The sequence below is a fragment of the Piliocolobus tephrosceles genome, chromosome 10, assembly GCF_002776525.5.
Source record: "Piliocolobus tephrosceles isolate RC106 chromosome 10, ASM277652v3, whole genome shotgun sequence".
Lineage (NCBI taxonomy): Eukaryota > Metazoa > Chordata > Mammalia > Primates > Cercopithecidae > Piliocolobus > Piliocolobus tephrosceles.
This window is the reverse complement of record NC_045443.1, coordinates 100,943,867-100,956,038: the sequence shown is the minus strand read 5'-3', so window position 1 is coordinate 100,956,038 and position 12,172 is coordinate 100,943,867. Positions and strand designations below refer to the sequence as shown.

The 12,172-nt window shown below is 40.2% G+C and overlaps 1 protein-coding gene across 1 annotated transcript in view; it reads left to right on the top strand.

Moving 5' to 3' along the window:
* Positions 1 to 11,845, top strand: part of C10H12orf42 (chromosome 10 C12orf42 homolog) — a 185,942-nt gene extending 174,097 nt beyond the window's left edge. The window contains exons 5-6 of the mRNA XM_026454604.2: positions 7,397 to 7,768; positions 11,227 to 11,845. Coding sequence (XP_026310389.1) covers positions 7,397 to 7,768; positions 11,227 to 11,675 — 821 coding nt within the window. The 3' untranslated portion in view covers positions 11,676 to 11,845. The remainder of the gene's footprint in view (positions 1 to 7,396; positions 7,769 to 11,226) is intronic.
* The last annotated feature ends 327 nt before the right edge of the window (positions 11,846 to 12,172 follow it).

The following is a 12,172-nucleotide window of genomic DNA, read 5'->3' as shown; positions in this document are numbered from 1 at the left end:
TTTTAAGGGATGGCTACAAGAAGTGGGTGTGAAGTGATTACCTCGCTAGTATCTCAGAGGGGCTGAAAGAACAGGAGTTATCATACTTGTCTTTTTCTATTGAATCAAAACTGAAAATGAATACATCAGCATTTGTCATGATTTATCCTGAACTGCTTTGCAGCTCAAAGGGAATGAGACATTGTTTCTGTAAAATACATTCTTTATTTTATTGTACCTTGAAATCATCTGCCACAATATTACTTCAAATAAAATTGGCAACAGATGGAAGTCCTGTGCTGCAAAATAAGACACAGAGATGCTTACATATTAAAAGAACTGGCAAAACTTGAATATTCGGAAGAAGTTTTTAACAACCAAAACACCAAAAAAAAAAAAAAAAACCCAAGTGTATCAGTAGTTGGAAAAAGTCGTGCCCTTGTGTCAGTAGCCTGAGGAAGCTGGAGGACACGCTTAAGAATGTTGGACCTCGAGAGGCGGATAGTTTAAACTCTGATCCTTCTCATTTTATTCATTGGAACTTTGGGCAATGTAGAGAGTACTAGACCTTTTAAAGATATCATTTCTTCTTCTGTATGTTAGAAATAATGCTCATAACATTTTCTGTGGGCCAAGGCATGGACAATAGAGCAGGGCCTGGCCAATGGTCAGTGCCCAGCGTTTGTTAGCTGTTAGCACCGTGACCACTTGCATCCACCTCACTTCATGAAGCCCAGTTCATGGGAGTCACGCATATCCTCTGGCACTACTGGCATTGATTGTGTAGTAGAAAACAAAACTATCCCCATATTTTAAGACCTGGATCCTAAATTCAGCTTCTTCACTGCCTAAGAAGAGGGTGTAACAAGACACTTCCTCTCTTTGAATCTGTTTCCTTCTCAGTAACATGAGTAAGCCAGAGAGTTTTTGTGAGGCTCAAGTGGAGTTACTGGTATGAAAATAAAATGTAAAGAAACATGCAAGTTGTAAAGGAGCAAATAATGCTGGTTTCTGAAATGAGGACCATCTGTAGAAAGATACCTGAGGAGAAAGACTTTACCAATTTTATAGCTCTAGTGTATTCATGATTGTTTGACTGAACAAAAATGATAACAGCTGCTGAAATCTCTGATGAGTGACTGAGATCAGTAGCTCCCTGCCCTGATTATACGTTTTCATCACTGAAAGACAGCATGAACAGATACTAGGGTCCCACTCTCAGTGATTGGTCAAGGATGGGAGCACGTGTTTATATTTTTAAAAGCATGTCAGGTATTGTCTGATGTGCAGCCAGGATTGAGAAATACTGTATTCGATGCAAGAGATGTGTCACGTAACAAAAAGCACTGGACTTTAAGTCATGGGCTATGGATTTTGGCTCAAGTTCTGTCACTATCTAGAATGGTAAATTTGAAAAATTATAAATAATACTATTAATGAAAGCCATTGGAGATTGCAAAAGGACTTTCCATTTCCAACAGTCTCTGTTTCTGGTTGTTTAATGCCAAAACAACTGGTTGCTCTAGCCACTTAGGCAACCTGGTAGTTGTAGTTGTATCATAGAGGCAATCCAAAATTCATTCAGGGGTCTGAGAGACTAGAAGGTTCTGGTTTGCTGAAGTTCATTTTGCAATAAATCAGCTGATCAACTTAGTCTTAAAGTGATCACTTCTATTGGCCTGGGTAATCATCGGGGTAGTACCTAGCATATGGTAGAAGCTATAAATATTGATTGAATAACTAAATAAATAAGCGCAGTCATTACCTGTCCCAACATCATACCTGGTGGCTTTAATAATTATTCCCTATACTTAAGTATAAGGAATACACACACACACACAGACACACAGACACACACACACACACGCACATGCACACACACATAATGCCTGTTAATATTGCAAATACAAAGTTACTTTCTCTTCTGAGAAGCAGTGAACTCTTTAATGCACAGGTCATAAGATCCAGTTCCCTGGAGGTATATAAACAGAGGTGGATATTGAAGTTGGTGGGGGCTCAGCCTCAGATGACTTTTAAGGTCTCTTTCAACCCATAACTCCTGGAATGTGAAAGTGTATAAAGTACCTCAGGCCTTCCATCTTGTTCGTGGTATTTGAACAGCAGAACAAGGGCAGATAGAATGCTATTATTGGTTCTAGTGTTATTTGTTTTCCTTTAAGATCAAGAGATCCAGTGCTACTGTTTTGAAAAATTCTAAATGTTTCTCTGCATTTGGGAAAGCCTGCTAAATTTGTCTACCATTTCAAATTCTGGTAGACATTTTTTAAGATGAAATGAGGCAACCAATTAAAATGGAAATGAAAAGCCTAACGTTTTGGAGGTAGACCAGATTTCTAGAGTTCTAAAATCTGCTTGCGCACAGGGTTTGCAAATGCATTCCCACTGTTCAAAGCTGAATATTTATAAAATCATGTTCTGGAGTGAAGATTCCATGAAAGGAGGTAATTGATAGTGTGGCCTTTACAAGGCTGGCATAGGCCAAAGACACAAATTGGTGGCCTCTGATGATTCCAAGAACAGTTGTGTTTTGTGTATCTCACACTACATTAAAAAAATCCAAAATGTTACCAACATTTAAAACTCAGAGGTTTTCACATGCATAAAAATATGTATTTCTGCTTTTCCTAAAAATCTAGAAAGACTATTTTGCATTGCTGTAAAGAAATACCTAAGACTGGGTCATTTACAAAGAAAAGAGATTTAATTGGCTCCTGAGAAGGGGAAATAGGCAAGTCCCATGGCAAAAGTAGGAGCAAATGAGAGAGAGAGAGAGAGAGAGACAGAGAGAGAGAGTAGGAGAGGAGGGGAGGAGGGGCCACACACTTTTAAATGACCAGGTCTCAGGATAACTCACTCACTGTCAGAAGAACAGCACCAGAGTGATGGTGCTACACCATTCATGAGAAATCTGTCCCCATTGTCCAATCACCTCCCACCAGGGCCTACCTCCAACACTGAATTGCAATTCAGCATGAGATTTGGGTGGGGTACAAATATACAAACTGTATCAACTGTCTACGGTGGACCCACATTCTCTCATGGCAATAAAAGATAGGATCTGAAGGTCTCTGGCCCCTTATACTGGAACATATCACCCCAGGGTATCCCCACTTGGACCCTTCTTTCATTTCTGTCATCCGCCTGGCCACTGAAGGCATTTGCTTTGGTCTCCCCTCTCAGACAAAACTGTGACTCAGGAGGGCTGGCATGGCCAACACCCTCCTTGCCATTTGACTGTGCCTTGAATGCTGGGAATATATGTCTTGCTACAAGTTGTTACACTCCAGCACCGTTGCTTCTACTTGGTAGAACTCAAGAACTATCAACTTATCCTGCTCCCATTTCACACCTACCAATTCCTGGTTTTCCCTCTTTTCTATCCCCCAAATCTGGGCACTTTTTTTTTTTGCTTTTTTTTTAGTGAAAAGGGCTGGTATTAATAATTACGGTTAACCCCTGAACAAGGCAGGGGATAGGTGCTGACTCCTCATACAGTTGAAAATCTGCATACAATTTTTGACTCCCCCAAAACTTAGCTACTAGTAGTCTTCTGTTGACTGCAAGCTTATTGATAACATAAATAATCGATTAACATATATTTTGTATGTTATATGTATTATATACTTATAATACAATAAAGTAAGCTAGAGAAAAGAAAATGTTTTTAAGAAAATCGTAAAAAATATATTTACTATTCATTAAGCAGAAGTGGATCATCATAAGGGTCTTCAACTTTGCACGTTGAGTAGGCTGAGGAGGAGGAAGAAGAGGAGGGGTTGGTCTTGCTGCCTCAGGGGCAGCAGAGGCAGAAGAAAATTCCTATATAAGTGGACCTGTTCAATTCAAGGGTCAACTGTACTCTGGGACAACATGTGTAAATTGGAGCTATTGTAGGTGTAATAGTTTTCTAGGGCTGCTATAACAAAGCATCACAAGCCACCTGGCTTAAAACAACATAAATTTATTTTTTCACAATTCTGGAGACCAGAAGTCCAAACTTAGGTATCAGCAGGGTTTTCTCTTTCTGGAGATTCTGAAGGAGAAAGCCGTTCAGTGCCTCTTTCCTAGCTGTTGGTAGTTGTTAGTGATACTTGGGGCTCCTTGGCTTGTAGGTACACTCCTCCAATCTCTGCCTTCCTCATCACATGAGATTCTTCCTGCATGGCTGTGTCTTTGTTTTCTTTTCTTATTAGGACACCAGTCATATTGGATTAAGGACCACCATTTTTGCTTAATTATCTTTGCAAAGACCTGATTTCCAAATAAGGTTATAGGTTACAGGTTACAGGAGGTTAGGACCGTAACGTATCTTTTAAGGGACACAATTTATATCATAGCAAGCTAGGTCATTTGCTCATGCTACCTCAGGCCCAATGCCTTCCTGCAAATTGCCCTTTATTTGTCCAGACAAGTCTGCTCAACACCTCACCCAATCAGATCCCAAAGCTCTAAACACTTATCCTTCCTCATCCTGCTTCCTCCATGAATGATCTCATTCCATGTTACTGTTAGGCGACAGGTCATCTGATTAAATAAAGGTAAGGAATGCTAAACTACACTGACTCTCTAAAGTTTATCTGCACTGTCTAAGTAAAGATGATTTCTGAATTATAAGAGTAAAACGTATTCAGTGCATGAAATTTGAATATTACATAGAAGCTACCCAGAGTTTGAATTATACCTCTGAGAAACAACTGTTAATTTGATTTTCTTCCAGTTTTTATTCTTTGCCTCTTAAAAATCAAAATTGTATAATTTTATGTATTGTTATAATTAAGCATTTTTTTCAATGTAAACTCTAGTATACTATATAATGTTCAATATTTGTTAAGTGTTTTCTAAATGCCAACTACTACCCTAAGTACTTTATGTGCATTATCTAATCTACTATTAATAGTTATAATATTCTTAGAGGTAGATATGATTATTCCTATTTTACGAATGAGAAACTGAGGCAGAGTAAACCTAGAGAATTTTTTCTAGGCTACACAGCTAGTATTTCATAGAATCAGGATTCAAATCCAGCTCACCAAGCTTCAGAGCTTGCACTCACAGCACTGTGAAGAATATCTTAACTTAGAAACGAAACATAATTCGTTTTGATTTACACGGAAGCAAGAATCTCAAAAAGAATTGGCTTGGGTAATAAGGAAAAGGCAAATGAATCTTGTATCTTTTCATCCCTTTCACAGCACCCCTCTCCCCAAAAGAGATCTCAGCACTCAAATCTCAATCCTACATTTGCATGCACACACAAGCACACACCTACACACACACGTGCGCACACATGCATGCCCCTCTACCATTCATCTAGTTGTAAATCTAGGGAATTATTCTTCCCTTTTTCTGTGTGCCTCTTCCTCCCATAATCAACCCACTACCAAATTGGCTAAGAAGCCAGATTTGCTTCTTAGATACTGTGGGGAAAAGAAAGAGAGATCAGCCTGTTACTGTGTCTATATAGAAAGAAGTAGACATAAGAGATTCCATTCTGTTCTGTATTTGAGATGCTGCTAATCTGTGACCCTACCCCCAACCTTGTCCTTGCAAGAGACGTGTGCTGTGGTGACTCAAGGTTTAATGGATTTTGGGCCGTGCAGGATGTGTCTTTGTTAAACAAGTGCCTGAAGGCAGCTTGCTGGTTAAAAATCCTGCCCGTCCCTGGGCAATGGAACATCTCGGTGTGAGACCCCATTGTATGCTCTGTTTACTGAGATAGGAGAAAACCTCCTTACAGCATAAGGTGGGACTTGCTGGCGAGACTTGCTGGAGCAATGCTGCTAAAAGGTTTATGGAGATGTTTGCATATGCATCTCAAGGCACAGCATTTTCCTTTGAACTTGTTCATGTCACAGAGATCTTCATCCATATGTCTTACTGCTAATTTTCTCCCTTCAGTGATCCTATTATCCTGCCACTCCATTATCTTTAAGATGGTAAAGATAATTATCAATAAATACTGAGGGAACTCAGAGACCGGTGCCGGAGTGGGCCCACTTTTTCTTTCTCTATACTTTGTCTCTGTGTCTCATTTCTTTTCTCAAGTCTCTCGTTCCACCTAACGAGAAACGCCCACAGGTGCGGAGGGGCAGGCCACCCCTTCAAGATACATCTTTAAACTGTCTTATCTCCATCTCCTCCAGGTCACCATCACCGGTGGCAGGGAAATGTAGCATTGCACCAGCTCTGCTCATTAATATCTTTGACAGTTGGGAACTTTTTCTCCTATTTACTTTCCACTGAGAAGTTAGAAATGTAGACATGAATGGTTCGAGTTGACACAGTACACTGTCAGTTTCCCAATGGAAATGAATTAGGTAAAGGAACCCACATCAACTGCTGGATAAGAATCAATGTGGGTGGTTTAGCTCTTTTCTCTCTGTGCTCTTTACAATATTCTAAGGCAGTTTCAAGCAATTGAGATTGTTTTTTACCTTCTGACAGTGCATCAAAAGGAGTGGCTTGAGCAGTCAATATTGGGCTATGGGGTTGACAGATCTGGATTCAAGTTTCAACTTGGCTAATTATTTGTATGACCTTTAGCAAGCTACTTGCTGTAAGCCTCTATTGGTTTCTTAGGATCACTGTAATAAATTACCACAAAATTGGTGACTTAAAACAACAGAAATGTATTCTCTCAGTTTGGGAAGCTACAAGTCTGAAATCAAGGTGTTCATGGGTCTGTGCTTTTTCTGAAGCCCCTAGGGTAGGATCTTCCTTGTGACTTCTTCCATCTCCTGGTAGCCCAGGTGTTCCTTGGCTTACAGCAGCATATCTCCAATATCTGTCCCCATCTTCACCTGGGTCTTCCCTCTGTGTCTTTGCCTTCACATGGCATTCTCTTGTGTGTCTCATTTTCCTTTTCTTATAAGGACTCCAGTCTTATTAGATTATGGCTCACCCTAATCCAGAATGACTTCATCTTAATTTGGTTACGTCTTCAAAGACCCTATTTCCGAATAAGGTCACATGCACAGGTGCTGGGGTTGAAGACTTTAATATATACTCTTTTGCAGGGAGGGGAGGGGATGAACACAATTCAACCCATAAGCCTCAAAACTAGCTTTCTGACCCGTGCAAGAGAGATAATAATACTACCTGCTAGATATGGTTCTTGTGAGGATTCAGTGACACACATGTCTGGGCCCTCACACAGTACCTTCAACATAACCAGAACTCAGCACAGACATCCCCAGTCTTCTACCTCCCTTTCCAGACCCTCCCCTCCTCTTCTTCTCCTACTCAGCTACCCCAGTCTGTCATTTTTGTTTACTCAGAGTAGAAACACAAAACAAGCAACCATAAGTTTACGTATTACCTGACTCCATCCTTCCTGCCATTAATTTAGCAGGTGTTTTTGGTGAATTTTTCAAAGGAATGTGTTTACCTTTCACAGTGTTTCCAGAAAGGACTCAAAATTCAGTGGCGTGTAAAAGACTACTTTGTACTTGCCAGTACATAGTCCCCAGGTCTTCTGTAAGCACAGTTTCTTTGGATGAAAAAAGCTGTGAAGAAGCCCGTTCCTCTCCAGCACCATCTGGTGACACTGATGAGGCCCCATTGATTTTCACTGCCAGTGGAGAAACTGAGGAGAGAGTCAGAGGAGCACCCAAGCAGGCTTGGAACAGTTCACTTTTGGAACAACTGGTAAAAAAGCCTAATTGGGCACACTCAGTAAATCCTGTTCACCTGGAGGCTCAGGGCATCCACATCAATAGACACACAAGACCTAAGGGCAAGTCCTTGAGCAATCCCAAGAAAAATTCTGGTAAGTATCACATTGTGGTTACTGATTCTTCTTGTTTCAACTGGTCACATTTTGTTTTTCAACTTCAATATAAACAGAAAAAATATTGATTTCATGGCCAGTCCTATTCTAAAAGGTACCATAAGAACTACAGTAGCCAGTCCTCAATGAAAGTCTGCTTGTTGCCAAGTACTAGATTGGAGGAGAGAACAGGTGTGAGTCGATGACAGGTAATTTGATGATTCGGTTATTGCACCTGACAATGACAGCTATTATCATCACAATTCCAGCCCCACTTATTAAGCTTTCACCATGTGCCAGACACTGTGCTGGGCATTTTATATTATTTTATGAAATCTTAATATATCATTCAGGCAGATCATACCATTATCCCCATTTTACAGACAAGGAAGTTGTGAATTCATAGCACAAGATACAGGAGGAATGATTCAAAGTAAGGACGTGGCCCAGAAGGGATAAGTTTTGGAACCAGAAAGAACTGTGCTCAAATATCAGCTCTCTACCATCTCAGCTCTGTAACCATTATCAAGTCCCATAAATGTTTTTGCAGCCCAGTTTTTTCATCTTTAAAAAAATGACAATTATCACTTCAAATTAAATGATTTATATAAATAAAATTTCCTGAACATAGTAAGGGCTTCATGGGGGTGGTGATGATGGTCGTGGTACTTAATGGTGCTGATGTTCAGACTGGAGGAGAGAAAATCTAAGGAAAAAAAATACGTATCTCCAAATGTTCCAAGAGCTGTCACGTAGAAGAGGGATGAGACTGATGTTACATACTCTTTTCATTTATAGCAAGCTTGTCCGACTCATGGACTATGGCTTTGTATGTGGCCCAACACAAATTCGTAAACTTTCTGAAAACATGAGATTATTTGTGAGTTTTTTTTTCTCATTAGCTATCATCAGTGTTAGTGTATTTTATTTATGGCCCAAAACAAGACACTCTTTTTCTTCCTGTGTGGCCCAGGGAAGCCAAAAGATTGGACAGCCCTGCTTTATAGGGCCCTTTTGAGGTAGGTTCCCTCCACATGTTTGTACAGTTTGTTGGAATTTACCAGAAGATAAAAGAGATAGATTTTGACTCAATACAAAGGAGAACTTTCTTTGAACTAGAAGAGAATGTACTGCATGGGCTAGAAGTGCTCAAGCAGGGGGCTGGGAGACCTTCTTCCAGAAAGGCTATGTCAGAGATTCCTTTGTTTCTGGGAGCTGGGCCTGGTGATGAGAAACAGAAGATGCTGGTTGACTAACACTTTTGAATTCTTACTATGAACAAGGCAATATGTTGAAATTGGAATGTACATCTTCAGTTTTGATCCACATGACCTTCCTCTGAGATAGAAACTGTTATTTTCCTATGGTTTAGTGCAAAATCCAGGTCAGAGTATTTCTAGATCCAGGTTCTAAATATGACTATAGTGACTCTTGAGCACTGAGCACTTGCCATGTACTTGATGCTCAACATTTTGTCAGGTTCTTTCCTCCAATTCTTAGCTAGTTTCCTTTCTCATTTGAAGTCTTTGACTTGAAATGTCATCTACTTAGCTCTTTCTCAAGTTCCTGTCTCAGTTTATTTTTCATCATAGGATTTATTACCAGCTGGCACTTAAAATTTATTCGTTCACTTACTTGTTAGTCTGTTTCTCCTCCCTACTTTTTATTGCCTGCCATGTTCTCTTCGTATCCCCAAGGTCTAGAATACTGCTGAGCACAGACTGGGCATTCAAATATTATTAAATGAATGAACAAACTTAATCTCACTAGCAACCCTGTGAAGTAGGTAATATAACTCCCATCTTTTGGGTAAGGACAAAGAGACTTAGGCCAGGTCATGTGCCAATATTTGAATCTATGAAGTCCTGACCCCAGAGCTTTATTTCATTATACCACGCTGTCCCTTTAAGATAGTTTGTTGCAAATTGTATCATTACTAAATTGCTTTCAGGGAAGGACATTTCTATTTTTTTTTTTTTTTTTTGGCTCAAAACATAGGAAAGCATATCCTGTCTAGGTCTTGCCCTGTTGCTCCAAACTCCAAAGCTACATCAGTGTTCTCTAGTGGATTCTTCTTGCACTGAATATTGTTGGCAGTGAATGGTCCATCTGACAGGGCCAGAAATCCAAATCAACAGCTATTAAGCACCTAGTGTATTCACAAAGCAACATGCTTGAAAGTTTTCATTTACTTGGAGATATTAAAATGCCATTCTACCTTTATTTCAGGAAGTGATTCCTGCATTGGAAAATTCAGATTCACAAAAAAATTTTCACTGTTTGACTTGCACATGTGGCATGTGCAGAGAGAGGTACTCAGTACATACTAGGCATAGAACAGTGTGTGATGAACTAAACTGAATTACATAAAGATAGACTGACTGTTTGACAACCACTGTTAGGAAGGTACTATTCATTTTAATTCTTTTACGTAATTTTTGAATTTCGGAATGATCTGAGTTGTTCCAAATATTCTAGACATCTATATGCTATTAAAAACCTTTTGAAAGCTTCTAGAAAGTGATTTAAAGCACATAAATTATCTTAAGTCACTACTGAAGAATTAGACTTTAATTTGTGTAGGTCAATGGGCAGAATTTCTCAGGTAAAAGCTTCATGATTTATATATGCATTTATATATAAATCTTGAAGTTTATATATGCAATATATTATATAATATGGAAGTTTATATATATATGAAAATGTAGATAAATATGTATATGTGAATATATATATATTCACACACACACATATAGCAGTCTTGGCTATGTTATAAGAAAACCACATCTTTTGTATGGAAAAATTATTTCGTTGGGCAAAGAAAGAAAAAAATCAAACTTATTAGTATTAGTGGATATGTGTGTGTTATGTAGACCCAGTCTTAGGTTAATTTACTGTTTGTTTTAATCTTCAGCTGGTTTGAAGTTTTCAATAAAACTAATGAAGTAACAGCCTCTTGTTTTTTAAAAAAATCATCAGTTGACAGTCTACAGGGACTGTAGACACATTTGCTTTCACATATCCATTAATAACTCCACTTGACAATTTTCCATTCACAAACTTTCCCCTCATTTAGAAGTTCGAGTCCTATTTTAGCCACTGATTCTTTTGTGTCTCTCTCTTTGGGGGTTTTGAACAGTTTTCCTTGAAATAGAAAGTTTTCTGAGGATTATGCAAAAGCTATATATATACTGAGGCGTTGGGGAGGTGGTATCAAAGAACAGGAAGGGAATAGATAGCATTTTTGTTTTCTTGGAGAAATATGGGGAGGCAGGTGAGGATCGTGTCAGGGATTTATTTATTTATTTATTTATTTATTTATTTATCTATCTATCTTTCCCCTCTGAGCACATTACAAAGTTCTCAGATTTCTCAGATGTCCAGTTGTCGCGGGGGCGCGGTGTGGTCCCGCACACTTGAGCCTCATCTCTGTCCTGCTTGCCTGCTTTGGCTTCCAGGTTCCGCCGCCAGACCTTTCACTGCCATCGGCCTCTGCAGGAGGAGCCAGACCCCCTGCGCCCTGCAGAACGCCGGCCCGAGTAACGCAGAGCTGGAGCCGGAGGAGAGGATGGCAGCCCCAGCAGGCTCTCAGGCACACCCCGACATCCAAAGCAGACTCCTGGGCGCGTCCGGAAATCCCCTCGGAAGAGGCGCGGTTGCCATGGCGCCGGAGATGCTCCCCAAGCATCCTCATCCCCCGCTGGACAGGAGGTCTCAGGCGGACACGTCCCTCCATGGCAATCTGGCAGGAGCGCCCCTTCCTCTGCTGACCGGTGCTTCCACCCATTTCCCCTCCAAGAGGTTAATAAAGGTTTGCTCCTCAGCATCCCCCCGCCCAACCCGGCGTTTCCATACGGTTTGTTCACAGGCCCTTTCTAGGCCGGTGGTGAATGCTCACTTACATTGACCGCTGCGAGGGAATTGTTCGGCGAGTGCTGCCCATCTTCAAATCAATGCCTGCTCAGAACAACAGAAAGGGCCTCAGATGTACTGGTTTCCACAGAACCATTGTTAGGCTTTTGTGAAGCATTTTTGAACCTAATAAATAATGTCAAAAGTCCGTAGCGCAGCCAAAAATGTTCCTTTTGAAGCATCTCTAATAGTATTTTTGTTCTGTGGTGTCTCCCAGTGTTACAAAGAATTTGTGCCTCACAATAGGGATGGGGTACATCGCGTGCCACTTTGCAACGTGTCTCGTGGGATTGTGAGGACCCCTCTTTGTTTTGCTTTCGCAGGTAAACGGTTTCACTTGCCAACTTCGCCTTTGGCTTAAGGATGTTTTCTAAGGGCCTTTAGAATTTCTAAACAGCGATTGGGAAAACATAATTGAATGTCTGTAATTTAATAATTTACATGAAATTTGATTACTCCTGATGTGCCCAGGGGAATTTTTCATGTCGTATT